The sequence below is a fragment of the Oncorhynchus kisutch genome, linkage group LG25, assembly GCF_002021735.2.
Source record: "Oncorhynchus kisutch isolate 150728-3 linkage group LG25, Okis_V2, whole genome shotgun sequence".
Lineage (NCBI taxonomy): Eukaryota > Metazoa > Chordata > Actinopteri > Salmoniformes > Salmonidae > Oncorhynchus > Oncorhynchus kisutch.
In genome coordinates, this window is record NC_034198.2 from 16,849,377 (window position 1) to 16,864,386 (window position 15,010).

The window sequence follows — 15,010 nt, forward strand, 5'->3', positions numbered from 1 at the left end:
ATATTGGATGGAAAGACTTGTTATTCCGGACCATGTGTGTGTATGCACCGTACTGCATAGAAGTGTAACATTGGATACGATGTGGGGAGAAAAGCCTTCAGGCTATTCAGTATTCAATCCCCTCCCGCCGTACAATGTCGTAAATCACATAATTATCTTTGAGGTGTATAATCTTGGTTCTTTGAATTGCTACATAACTTCATCCTATTATCCCCCCACGTCGCTCATTACACAGCCACAGTGATTCTATATGAATTGAGAAAGCCACATAATGACACATTCACCTCAGCCTTGTTCTCATGCATAATGGTGGGCTGAGTAGGTGAGTTGTCTTGAGGGGGGTTGAGGTATTCCAGCCTTTTCAGGGGTAATTCCGACGCCGCTGAGGTAACCGGCCAGATCAGCAGAGCTAAAAAAAAAAGTGCTGCTTCTCTTTCTTTGCTCTACCTTTCTTGCCGTTGGCACTTGATCCAACGCTCCCTCCCTTTCCCACATTCTCTCTCCCGGGCGCTCTCTATCCCCTTTCAAATCATAGATTTTTCAAAGGTTCTATGAAATATTTACGATGTGTGAGCAGAGTTCTTTCTCTGGGAATTTGGGGGGAGGGGGTCTTTTTGAAGGCTAGTGGTAAAAGGGAAGGGAGAGAGAGGGAATGGAGGGAGTGAGAGGGAGAGAGAGAGAGAGAGCAGTGGAGAGAGAGGAGAAAAAAAAAAGAAAGAGCGAGATAAGAGCTATGGAAGCTCTCGTGGAATCGTGCCTGCAATGCCAACTGTTCACTTTGAAACTACTGGGTATAAATAAATAAACACATCCACTGATAAAGATCGTTATTCACTGCTGTTGTACGGCTGCATTTCCCCTTAAAGCCTCTGATCCAATCGATTCCGAGGGGATTCCGACGGCCTCAGTCTTTGAACCCGCACCCCTCGTGTTGTGTTTTTATCTTCCTCCTCCCCTCTAATTCCACATCTCTTTTGTATTGTGAAGGGTTGTTGTTTCAGATAACACTGTCTCTCGTACTTAGACGCTGTAGCACGTTAAGCCTTGAGACTGTTACACACACAGCAAATTCTCCAGTGTTAAATCAACACGGGCAGTGTTACATTTAACGCTGGTCCAGTGTCTATATGGGTCCACACTTTTCAGTGTTAAATGAACACACTGCTTAGTGTAAAGCCTTATTTGCACATTTCCCTGAGTGCCTTATCTTTTGAGTGAATTGTAGAGTTACCACCTATGACTGTTTTTGTTAATGACAGAGAGATGGTTGTTGGTGCATTCATCCATTTTTAGTCCTATGTGGTGATGGAGGAAACAAAGCTTCCTGAAGCATTTCAGGAAGCATTTCCAGCCAATTGTGTCAAAAATAGGTTCATTACTCGAGGCTTTGATCAACACAGTGTACACTAGAGGTTCCTGCTGGTCAAAATCATTTAGAACAGCCAAATTATTATAGATGAGGTCGACACGCCGTAGCAAGTTCGCAGCGTAGCCTTTTTTCTTCTACCAAAACCAATACCAAACCAATCAGGTGGTTGTTTGACAAAACGAAGCTTCGGACGTCATTGATCACATGCTTATGATAAAGCGATACAGGTATCGGCACACTGCTTCAAACTAAACTGCTTTGCGAATTTGACACATGCCTCAGAGCTCCGGTATCAAATGTAACATCACTAGTCCTTCACCAAGTGAAAAAGTAAGGAAATATGTTACCAATTAGATTCAACACAATACAACAAGTCTAAATCGTGAGTCTAAAATAATGTCTAAAATAATGCCTTACTTTGATGGCCTAGTTTTAATCTAATACAGTGGCCTGAAATTCATAGTTTTCAGGCCTGCAAGTCACATAAAGATGGCTTGCAAAGTTATATAATTCCAGTTGGAATCTAGCCACAGTGGGGATATTCAACATTTAGAAATTATTTTCACCTGCATTCAGAATGATTGCCGAGTTGGAAAATTAAGAAATAAGACTACCTAAACCATTTAAACTGGAACAACCATTTCAGTAATGGGTGCAATAAGTCAAAGTAGAAGATTGGATTAGTTTGGATTAGTTTAGAAAAACTATTGTTTATATTTGAGTAGCATAATATTAATTAATCAATCAATGTACATGCAAAAAACAAAGATATTGAAACTAACAATTCAATCTACCTGCAATAGAGCATGCTGGGAAATAAGTTAATGATGGACGTGGTTTAATTTTATACTAGTTTTATACTAGTTATTAACACCAACACTGGGGATATTGTACACCAATGAGTGTTAATGTAAAACGTACATAGTTAATTTAACACCTGAATCAAAACTAGAAATGTTGCACTGAAAAATTAACACCAGGTAACACTGGCCAATTCTCTCTGTAGTGAATCACAGAAGTGCTTGTGAATGCTAGAGATTCAAATGAGTTTTTGTGTTATGTGAACAGGCATGTCACTGAGACAGCAGTATAGTATGTTGGTTCAAGTATTTGGGGGCATGCTGCCTTCTGAACATGGGTGATCAGGTTAGCAGTGAAATGATCAAACACCTTCCCCTACTGACTTCTAACGTGTGTCCTTTACACTGGGATGTTAAAATTTGGTTTATTAATTGAATACTAAATCTGATCGTTCTTCCTTCTTTCTGTCCTCAGGTGGGCGGGACCATGTACAACACGGGTCGCCACGTCTCACTGCGAATGGACAAGGAGCATCTTGTGAATATCTCTGGTGGACCAATGACATACAGCCATCGCCTGGAGGAGATCCGGCTGCACTTCGGCAGCGAGGACGGACAGGGCTCTGAACACCTTCTCAACGGACAGGCCTTCTCAGGAGAGGTACAAGGGCAAGGGACTAGGTGCTGAGTTTGGTCTAGCGGTAAATGCTCCTGACTATGGGTCATATACGCCCCTTTGGCGGCAAGGGTTTAAGCCCTGGCTCGGCCAACTGCCTATGCCCTTAAAGTAACTGTCCAGTGAAAATATTCATATTCTGTTAACTCATACCCAAATAATGTTGTTGACTTGTCCAATACTTGTATTGGTGACCAAAGCATAAAGAGACAAAACACCCAACCTCAAACCTCTATCTCAAACAGACTGTTTCAAAAAGGTTTGCTATTTCCTCATAGAACATGATGTCATGTTGGCTCATTGGCTGAGATGGCCAATCAGCAGTCTACTTGCGTGAATAGGTTTAATGACCGGTATACGCACACACCATTCTGATGTTGGGATAGGCTCACACCATTCCAACACAGAAAAGCTTATTTTTAACATACTGAATTAACATTTTTTTGGAAGGAAAACTATTTCCCTCATATTGTAATTAATTATTGTATTATTTGAATTATTATTTTATAAAAATCTGGAAAAACACTAGACAGTTACTTTAAATCCTTTCTGTTCACCTCTCTCTATCGATCTCCCAATCTCTATCTTCATTTGTCCTATCATAAAAACAATACAAATATGTAAGGGGATCGGATCTCCGATCTCCCTTAAAAAAATAAAGAACCAGTATCAGTAGAATTTGAAAAATGTTATTGTCATCCAGCATCTTCGGTAGGATTTAGACGAGATCCAGCAGGAAAAAGCTATCTTAATTAGCGGGGTGTTGTGAAGAGGCTTCCAATCAGCTCCTGTATACTTGATCATTTTACTAAGTTCTGAGTCACGCACACCAGCCATAATAACAATAACCAATTTGTGGGCTAACAGAATAATTGTAGGTATGACAGGCAAATTCATTCTAATTAATTATTATCATTTATTCTCCCACGGAGGCTGGCGAGACGATATTCAAATCCTAATAAAAACAAGTGTTTAGCATACGCTGGGGCTCGGAGGGATGTGACCCGTGTAGGGGGAGGTTGGCCTCGCGCTCTGCTCACTGTTTACCGTGTTGGTGTTGCCTCGTCGCGGCGCCAACGTTATCACACCTCCAACGGGTTTGTTTTGATTTCATCTGTTGCTACAGAACAGAAGAAAAGAAAGTGAGCAGTAGTTACTGGCTGCTCTTTGTTTGGTCAGCGTTGTGTTGAGATTTCTGGAATGCAGGCAAGAGAGAGGGCTCTGGAGAAATCTGGAGAGGAGCGTTGGATAGCTGGGCGTTGTGATCTGAAAAAGCTATGTTCTCTTACTGAAGTGATGTATCTACACATGCAGCAAGGGGAGCAAGAAAGGAAATGGTGTGTGGTTTAACTGTAACTGGCTTCAGTGTTATCCTGTCAATTGAAACTATTCTGAACATACTGTAGGATTGAGTTAGTGTACATGTGTAACATTCTCCAAATTATCCCTCAAAGCCAGAGAGAGAGAGATAGAAGAGAAGGGAGGAGAGGAGAGGAAAGGTAGGTTGCACACAGACTCCCAAATCTTGCTCTTTCTGACATGTGTTCCTCGCTTGCTTAAATAATTGCCATCCAAAAAAGACACCTGTTACACCACCACCCACCACATACCCCCACTTCCCACCCGCCCATCCCTTCTGGAATCAAAGCCATGACTTAAAGCTCCAGCAGCAGGCTTCAAAAAAGAAATGGAGAAAATGTTATTTCGCCTACAAATGAGCAGTGGCTGTGCATGCGTCCTTGAAATGAGAACAAAGAGGGAAAATAATCAAGCTTGAAAAGCAAAACATCCATCTGAAATACCAGCCCGTGGGAGAGAGGTGGGAAAGGGGGATACATGGTGAGCTTCATTGTATTTAAAGGCATTAACACTCCAAAGTTATGGTTTTACAACTCCATCTGTATTATATAACCCATTCACCTTTCTTTCTCACATTTGTTTCCGGCTTGCAGAAAATGGTGTACGTGTGACTGGTGTTGATTGTTATGGGTCTATCATTCTCAGCTACTATCTGTAAAAAGCACCCCTACATCTCTGGGCTAGGCTAATATTATGCACAGTATATGCTGTAGGGCTGGGAATTGCAAGGGACCTCACAATACGATATTATCACGATACTTAGGTGCCAATATGATATGTATTGGCCAATGTGCAATCACTGGAGAATAAACTGGATGATCTCTGTTTGAGACTATCCTACCAACGGGACATTAAAGTATGTAATATCTTATTTTTTACCCAGTCGTGGCTGAATGACGACACGGATAATATACATTTGGCTGGGTTTTCCGTGCATCGACAGGACAGAACAGCTACGTCTGGTAGGATGAGTGGTGGGAGTGTGTGTCTATTTGTCAATAACAGCAGCTGCACAATGTCTAATATGAAGGAAGTCTCAAGGTATTGCTCGCCTGAGGTAGAGTACCTCATGATAAACTGTAGACCTCACTATCTACCAAGAGCGTTTTCATCTATATTTTTCATAACCGTCTATTTACCACCAAAACCCGATGTTGGCACTAAGACCGCACTCAAAGAGCTGTATAAGGCCATAAGCAAACAAGAAAATGCTCATCCAGAAGCGGTGCCCCTAGTTGCCGAGGACTTTAATGCAGGCAAATTTAAATCTCTTTTACCTCATTTCTACCAGCATGTAACATGTGCAACCAGAGATAAAATACTCTAGATCACCTTTACTCCACGCACAGAGACCCATACAAAGCTCTCCCTCACCCTCCATTTGGCATAATTCTATCCTCTTGATTCCGGCTTACAAGCAAAAACTAAAGCAGGCAGTACCAGTGACTCGCTCAATACGGAAATGGTCAGATGATGCAGATGCTACGCTACAGGACTGTTTTTATAGCACAGACTGGAATATATTCCGGGATTCATCCAATGGCATTGAGGAGTATACCACCTCAGTCACCGGGTTCATCAATAAGTGCATCGACAACATCGTCCCCACGGTGACCGTATGTACACATCCCAACCAGAAGCCATGGATTACCAGCAACATCTGCCACAAGCTAAAGGCTAGAGCTTTTCAAGGAGCGGGACACTCCTTGAAAGCGGACGCTTCTAAGAAATCCCTAAATGCCCTCAGACAAACCATCAAACAGGCAAAGCGTCAATATAGAACTAAGATTGAATCCTACAACACCGGCTCCGACGCTCGTCAGATGTGGCAGGACTACAAAGGGAAACCCAGCCGCGAGCTTCCCTGTGACGCGAGCCTATCAGACGAGCTAAATGCCTTTTACGCAACGCTGAAGCATGCATGATAGCACCAGCTGTTCGGGACAACTGTGTGATTACGTTCTCCATTGCCGATGTGAGCAAAACTTTTAAACAGGTCAATATTCACATTCAAGGCCACGGGGCTAGGCGTATTACCAGGACGTGTACTCAGAGCATGCGCGGACCAACTGGCAAGTGTCTTCACTGACATTTTCAACCTCTCCCGGACCCATTTTCAACCTCTCCCTGAATCTGTAATACCCATATGTTTCAAACAGACCACCATAGTCCCTGTGCCCAAGATAGTGAAGGTAACCTGCCTAAATGACTACCACCCCGTAGCACTCACGTCAGTAGTGTGGAGTGCTTTGAAAGGCTGGTCATGGCTCACATCATCACCATCATCCCGGAAACCCTAGACCCACTCCAATTCGCATACCGCCCCAACAGATCCACAGATGACGCAATCTCAATCTCACTCCACACTGCCCTTTCCGACCTGGACAAAAGAAACACCTATGCGAGAATGCTGTTCATTGACTACAGCTCAGCGTGCAACACCATAATGCCCACAAAGCTCATCACTAGCTAAATACCCTGGTACTAAACACCTCCCTCTGAAACTGGATACTGGACTTCCTGACGGGCCGCCCCCAGGAGGTAAGGGTTGGAAGAAACTCCCTGTTCACCCATGACTGTGTGGCCAAGCATGACTCTAACACCATCATTAAGTTTACTGACACAACGGTGCTAGGCCTGATCACCGACAACGATGAGACAGCCTATAGGGAGGTGGTCAGAGACCTGGCAGTGTGGCCTCAGGGACATCAACCTCTCCCTCAACGTGAGCAAGACAAAAGAGCTGATCATGGACTACAGGAAAAGGAGGGCCGAACATGGCCCCATTCACATCAAATCAAATCAAATCAAATTTATTTATATAGCCCTTCGTACATCAGCTGATATCTCAAAGTGCTGTACAGAAACCCAGCCTAAAACCCCAAACAGCAAGCAATGCAGGTGGAGAAGCACAGTGGCTAGGAAAAACTCCCTAGAAAGGCCAATACCTAGGAAGAAACCTAGAGAGGAACCAGGCTATGTGGGGTGGCCAGTCCTCTTCTGGCTGTGCCGGGTGGAGATTATAACAGAACATGGTCAAGATGTTCAATGTTCATAAATGACCAGCATGGTCGAATAATAATAAGGCAGAACAGTTGAAACTAGAGCAGCAGCACAGTCAGGTGGAAGTTGAAACTGGAGCAGCAGCATGGCCAGGTAGACTGGGGACAGCAAGGAGTCATCATGTCAGGTAGTCCTGGGGCATGGTCCTAGGGCTCAGGTCAGTTGAAACTGGAACAGCAGCATGGCCAGGTGGACTGGGGACAGCAAGGAGTCATCATGTCAGGTAGTCCTGGGGCATGGTCCTAGGGCTCAGGTCCTCCGAGAGAGAGAAAGAAAGAGAGAAGGAGAGAATTAGAGAACGCACACTTAGATTCACACAGGACACCGAATAGGACAGGAGAAGTACTCCAGATATAACAAACTGACCCCAGCCCCCCGACACATAAACTACTGCAGCATAAATACTGGAGGCTGAGACAGGAGGGGTCAGGAGACACTGTGGCCCCATCCGAGGACACCCCCGGACAGGGCCAAACAGGAAGGATATAACCCCACCCACTTTGCCAAAGCACAGCCCCCACACCACTAGAGGGATATCTTCAACCACCAACTTACCATCCTGAGACAAGGCTGAGTATAGCCCACAAAGATCTCCGCCACGGCACAACCCAAGGGGGGGGGGGGGCCAACCCAGACAGGATGACCACAACAGTGAATCAACCCACTCAGGTGACGCACCCCCTCCAGGGACAGCATGAGAGAGCCCCAGCAAGCCAGTGACTCAGCCCCTGTAATAGGGTTAGAGGCAGAGAATCCCAGTGGAAAGAGGGGAACCGGCCAGGCAGAGACAGCAAGGGCGGTTCGTTGCTCCAGAGCCTTTCCGTTCACCTTCCCACTCCTGGGCCAGACTACACTCAATCATATGACCCACTGAAGAGATGAGTCTTCAGTAAAGACTTAAAGGTTGAGACCGAGTTTGCGTCTCTGACATGGGTAGGCAGACCGTTCCATAAAAATGGAGCTCTATAGGAGAAAGTCCTGCCTCCAGCTGTTTGCTTAGAAATTCTAGGGACAATTAGGAGGCCTGCGTCTTGTGACCGTAGCGTACGTATAGGTATGTACGGCAGGACCAAATCAGAGAGATAGGTAGGAGCAAGCCCATGTAATGCTTTGTAGGTTAGCAGTAAAACCTTGAAATCAGCCCTTGCTTTGACAGGAAGCCAGTGTAGAGAGGCTAGCACTGGAGTAATATGATCAAATTTTTTGGTTCTAGTCAGGATTCTAGCAGCCGTATTTAGCACTAACTGAAGTTTATTTAGTGCTTTATCCGGGTAGCCGGAAAATAGAGCATTGCAGTAGTCTAACCTAGAAGTGACAAAAGCATGGATTAATTTTTCTGCATCATTTTTGGACAGAAAGTTTCTGATTTTTGCAATGTTACGTAGATGGAAAAAAGCTGTCCTCGAAATGGTCTTGATATGTTCTTCAAAAGAGAGATCAGGGTCCATTGACGGGGCTGTAGTGGAGTTGGTTGAGAGTGTCCACATCACCAATAAACTATCATGGTCCAAACACACCAAGACAGTCGTGAAGAGGGCATGACACCTTTTCCCCCTCAGGAGAATGAAAAGATTTGTCTGGTATGGCAACTGCTCGACATCTGACCGTAAGGTGCTAGAGAGGGTAGTGCGTACGTCCTAGTACATCACTGGGGCCAAGCTTCCTGCCATGCCCGGACCTAAATACTAGGCGGTGTCAAAGATAGGCCCAAAAAAGTCACAGACGGTTTTCTCTGGGACCACACGGCAACTGATACCAGAGCGCCAAGTCTAGGTCCAAAAGGCTCCTCAACAGCTTCTATCCCCATGCCATAAGACTGCTGAACAATTAATCAAATGTTCACCCAGACTATTTCAATTGAGACCACCTCCCCCTTGTTTTCATACTGCTGCTACTCGCTGTTTATTATATATGCATAGTCACTTTACCCCTACCTACATGTACAAATTACCTCGACTAACCTGTACCCCTGCACGTTGACTTGGTACCGGTACCCCCTGTATATAGCCCTGTTATTGTTATTTTTGTGTTACTTGTTATTTTTTACTTTAGTATATTTAGTAAGTGTTTTCTTCACTCTATTTCTTGAACTGAATTGTTGGTTAAGGGCTCGTAAGTCAGCTTTTCACGGTAAGGTTTGCACCTGTTGTATTCGGCGCATGTGACAAATAAAATGTGATTTGATTTATTGCGACTCTCACGATTTTATAGGTACAGCGATTTTATTGCGATTTGATGTTCCAAACATATTGTGCACTATATGTCTGCTGCAGAGAGACAAGACAGTTGGCTCACTTTTTAAAAACAAGATATCGGTACCCTTTTTTTAAATGACATGTTTTATCATTACTTGGAGTCAAAGTATCAATACAATATTGCGATATGTAACTGTATTTAACTTGTTTGGCCTTATACAATGAGTGTGGTCTTAGTGCCAGCATCGATTTGTGATGGGAAATAGGCGGCTACGAATAATATAGATGAGAACTCTCTTGGTAGATAGTGTGGTACACAGTTTATTGAAGTATTCTACCTCAAGCGAGCAATACCTTGTGACTTCTTTAATATTAGACATTGCGCACCAGCAGTTATTGAAAAATAGACACGCACACCCTTCCCTCATCTTACCAGACGTAGCTGCTCTGTCCTGCCGATACACGGAGAAGCCAGCCAGCTCTATATTATACGTGTCGTCGTTCAGCCAAGTCTTGGTGAAACATAAGTTGTTACAGTTTTTAATGTCCTGTTGGTTGGATTGTCTTAATCGTAGATCGTCCAGTTTATTTTCCAATGATTGCATGTTGGCCAATAATACAGAGTGGTGGTTTATCTACTCGTCGGCAAATTCTTACAAGGCACCCCGCCCTCCTCCCCATTTTTCTCTGTCTTTTCTTCACGTTGATGACGGGAATTTGGGCCTTGTCTCGACAAAGCAGTTTATCCTTTGCATCTGACTTATCAAAGAAAAAATCTTTGTCCAGTTCGAGGTGAGTAATCTCTGTTCTGATGCCCAGAAGCTCATTTTGGTCATAAGAGACAGTAGCAGCAACATTATGTGCAAAACAAGTTACAAACAATGTGAAAAAATGTTGTTTAGGAGCCCCGTAAAACGGCAGCCATCCACTCCGATGCCATTATATAAGCCAAGTCTAGGACCAAAAGGCTCATCAACAGCTTCTACCGCCAAGGCATAAGACTGTTGAACAATTCATCAAATGGCCACCCGGACTATTTACATTGACCCTGTCCCCCCTTTGTTTTTACACTGCTGCTACTCGCTGTTTATTATCTATGCATAGTCACTTTACAAATTACCTCGACTAACCTGTACGAGTCAATATGTATATAGCCTTGTTATTGTTAAGTAAATATCTTGTGATTTTATTAAATGTTTTACTTTAGTTTATTAAGTAAATATTTTCTAAACTCTATTTCTTGAGCTGCATTGTTGGTTAAGGACTTGTAAGTAAGCATTTCACAGTAAGGTCTACACATGTTGTATTCGGCGCATGTGAGAAATACAATTTTATTAGATTTTATTGTATTTTATACAAATGTTCCCCCATCACTAATGTGCTGTGCTGGTCTGCTTTGTTCCCCTACCTAGAGCGCCTTCACAGTCAATCTGAAAATTAAACACCTTGGACTTAATACGTGCTAAGATATTCCATATATTATTCTAAGACAAATCTGATTTATTGCGTTTCGCTGTAAAACTCAATTTTGAGTCAATTTTGATCGCAATTTAGGGGACATAATGAGAACGTTTAGGAAAAAAAATCCACTTTTGGTGTTGATTTGAGTGCTGTTCTTTAAATACTTTTTCTTCTTTTGCTAATTATCGTTGATCATAGAATAACACATTTGCTGCTGCAGTGCAGCTCACTGGTCTAGAACTCAAGTACATTTCCTCATTAAAACCACATTAAGTATTATGAGTAACACAGAAAGCAAAACTTGTATACGTGGATAAAAACTAAATCTGGAAAATGTGAATTAAAAATGTTTTTAAATGAAAGACCGAGCGCACTCCTTTCCGTCATGTGCATTCTAACTGTTCCAGAGGTTGAGATCTCAGAGTTACTTCTCAGAGAGAGAGAGAGAGGGAGAGAGAGAGAGAGAGAGAGAGAGAGAGAGAGAGAGAGAGAGAGAGAGAGAGAGAGAGAGAGAGAGAGAGAGAGAGAGAGAGAGAGAGAGAGAGACCCTCACCGGCTCTGTGGTAGTGATCAGGGGCTGATTGCCCTGTGCTGTGCCACACTGAGCTTGTCTGTGTGTTAGCTTTATGAGACTACAACGAGGGAGGAGAATCAGTTCCATCCCAGCGCCTTTCACTCTCTCTGTTAGCACTGTCCACCTCTCTTCCGCTATCGACTTGCTGTCTTCATATTTCCCCAAACCCAGGCCTAGTCCAGCCATCACGCCATAAAGAGCCTTCTAGAGCCCCACTCCAGAGCAACACTGTCTGGGCACGCAACCCTGACATCTCTTTCTCCATTGTTTTCTCTTGTCACTCTTTCACATACATCCACTCTTCTTTCTTTCTTTCTCTCTCTCTCTCTCTTTATCTCTTGTTCTCTTTCTTTCTCTCCATCCACTCTCTCTTTCTCTCTCCTCTCGGCCCTGAGAGAGTCTCTCTGGCTCATAACAGGCAGAACACCTGGGGTTAGAGTGGGAAACTAATGGCTGATGGCAGGAACTTCACCATTTGCTATTTCTTTGTGGTCATGCATGCCTGTTTGTGTGTGTAAGGTCATGGTTATTATTTTACTCTTTTACCCCGTCCTTTGTCTGTTTCTCTCCCCTTTCACTCTTTTGTCATTACTACTTTCCCAGCCCTTCAGTCTGTCTGTGTGTTGCTCTTGGCAGTGTCTGTGATGTAACTCCTCTACAGCTCACCCATGCCTTCACCTCTCGCAAACTAAACTTTCTACCAATCTCCTGCTGGGGGAGTTGGGGAGCCTGGCTGCCTGCCTTCTCTCTCTCTCTCTCTCTCTCTCTCTCTCTCTCTCTCTCTCTCTCTCTCTCTCTCTCTCTCTCTCTCATCAAATCAGCATGGCTCCTAATCACTTCCCATCACCTTGATTATTTTTATAGTTGAACTGTCGCTCTGCTGCTCCCCGTTAGAGTTCTGCTTAATTACTATCCTCCGACAATTTGTTTATTTATATTGCTGCCTGCCACCATGCCAGGGAAGGGGGAAAGGGGAGGGAGAGGGGGAAAGATCTGGAAACATGTAAACTTCTTAGTTATTTGTAATCAGATCAGGCTTGATTCATTTGTAGTTGACATAATATAAATATTAAATTCAAATAAAGATAATATGATGTCCTCATATCCCATTCTGTAATCAAACACTACCCCATAAGTAGCCTACTCTTTATGGAAGTAAGATGGAAGGGGGCTGAAACATATGAGAAATTATTATATTAGAAAAGGGTATTGTTGTCATTATTGCTTAGCTTATCATTCAAACTGAATTCTTCTTGAGTCATAGACATATATGTGATGGAAGAAACAACCACTAAACTTTTTTTATAGGCTATAAATGCCACACGACTGGAGACTCAGACAACAACCAAACACGGACTCAAGGTCCAGCAACAATACCTCTAACTCAAGAAAGACTGAGGAGAGGTCAGGGAGAATGTATGGTGTAGAATCAACTTCTGAATACACTTTGTTTATCCGCAAGCACACAGCATTTTTCCCACTTAGTGCGAGATTCAAGAGAAGTAGAAAATATGTGAAATAACAAGTATTGAGTGAGAACTTTCTCAGCAGTTCCTTTGGGTGTCAGAGACATTTGGTGAAAGACAGTGTGGGCTTCTCTTTGAATAGTTGTTATTGTATAGGTCACAAGTCGAGCTAGCTGTGCATAGACGCAGCCCACATAAACACATCATTAAGAACCTGCAGAACCATAAAGGTGTGGGTAGAACTTTACTGACACCCTCCTCGACACGACTTCAAGAGGCTGACAAAAGCAGAAGATACGAACAGTGGAAGCCAACCAACCCTGGTCTCTGAAGAGTTTGTAGGTGTGAAGTGCGTTTTGTTTAAGACATAACTCATTCGTCTTTGCTCAGCACAACTTTATGGTGTGGAAAAAGCTACGTTAGTGCTGGGCTTGAACAGAAGCCTCGACACTGGAGCGCCTCAAGACCAGACCTGATGACCATTAATACAGTCTATATGTGTGAGGCCACTTGAGAGAGATGTTTTCCTGACATTTTCCTGACATCCTGACTTGTTTTTTTCATCTCCAGGTTCAACTTATACACTACAACCACGAGCTGTATACAAACTACACAGAGGCAGCCAAGAGCCCCAACGGACTGGTCATAGTGTCTATATTTATGAAGGTGAGTATGACATCACAACTTTGACCTCACGATGGGCCTCAATGTATCAATTGTGAGAATCTTGAATTTGTATGTAAAGTCTTCTTCATATGAACGTGTGAAAAGACAAATAGAGGCTATCATGCAGCAAAGATCATTATTTTCAAAGAAACTTCAGTGTGATTTAACCGAGGACATCCATTCGAGTTGTGAATAGGCTCCTGTGGATTTACCTGCGGGCTAATTAACTTGGCAGAGTGTCACGTTGCATCAGTTCCAGATTCACAGTGTAATTATCCCTCAGTTATGGGCAAAAGATAGATCTTGTTACAAATACAAAATACCAAACAGACCAAACAGACCAATGTATCAAAATCAAATACAAGATCCTTTTGCAAAGTATTGTATCTAGATAAATGCAGCTATTTTAGGTATACATTTGCAAGTAGACTGTAACAAATAAAAATGTTGCTATGACTTGCTATGACTGGTAGCTTAGCAGATAGAGTAGGGAACTATAGAACATTCTGGGTCGTGAGGGAATGAGGTCTAATCCTGTTGAAGGCACACTATTTTGACAATTGTTTTATGTGAAACCACACTTTCTGCAGCACTGTTGTTCAAATAATGTGTTTTATTTAGTATAGTATAAGCTTCTGTCTTAAGCATCCTAAATAATGTAATAGATTCCATTTTTGTAGAATAGTTCACTTGAATGTAAAAAAGGGAAGAATGATGTAAGATGGAAACCTGGTAGTTCAACTGATTATAGGCTACTAAAGCCAACAACTTATCGCTGCCCCATGGTAGTTTTGATAAAAATATGGGGGGAAACGTCTATCTGATAACCACATGCTGCTATTTATTGTTGACCAGCGCACGTCACTAATGTGCATTGTGAACCGATAATGAAGCTTTGAATAATGAACCGTTTTCTGCACTATTTGGTGAAAGCGTCAGTTTCCCAACACTAGTGTTTATTAGTTAAGTTGAACCAGTTGTCCTAGCTCTGGAACGGCTGGAGGTCTGCGATTAGATCAACTGGAATGGCAATCTCACTCACAGTTGCACAAAAAGATCTGTGACCAAACCATGTGCCAAAATATTTGAGTGAGCCACATGTGTAGTGGTAGAAGTTATGATTTGAGCAGTCACCAAATGTAATTACATTTTTCATGTACACACCCACACACACTCCCACCACTATAACAGACAGAGAGGTACGTAATCCGGAAATCAATCAACACTTCACCCTTTCATCCACTCCAGTTCTTCTCAGTCTGGCCCTCCCTGGTAATGACGCCAAATGCCAGCCATCTTGAAGTAGCTTGTCTAACTAAGGCTCTCGGACAAGTCCTCTCATTGTTATAGCCGCTGAAGAGATGGGAAGTGAGGGTGTCCT

At 43.1% G+C, this 15,010-nt stretch overlaps 1 protein-coding gene across 4 annotated transcripts in view; it reads left to right on the top strand.

Moving 5' to 3' along the window:
* The window catches only part of ca10a (carbonic anhydrase Xa), a 314,149-nt gene that overhangs the window by 285,333 nt on the left and 13,806 nt on the right, over positions 1-15,010 (top strand). For all 4 annotated transcript variants that reach the window (XM_031805092.1, XM_020461130.2, XM_031805093.1 and 1 more), the window contains 2 exons: positions 2,645-2,830; positions 13,534-13,629. In XM_031805092.1, the coding sequence (XP_031660952.1) occupies positions 2,645-2,830; positions 13,534-13,629 (282 nt within the window). The remainder of the gene's footprint in view (positions 1-2,644; positions 2,831-13,533; positions 13,630-15,010) is intronic.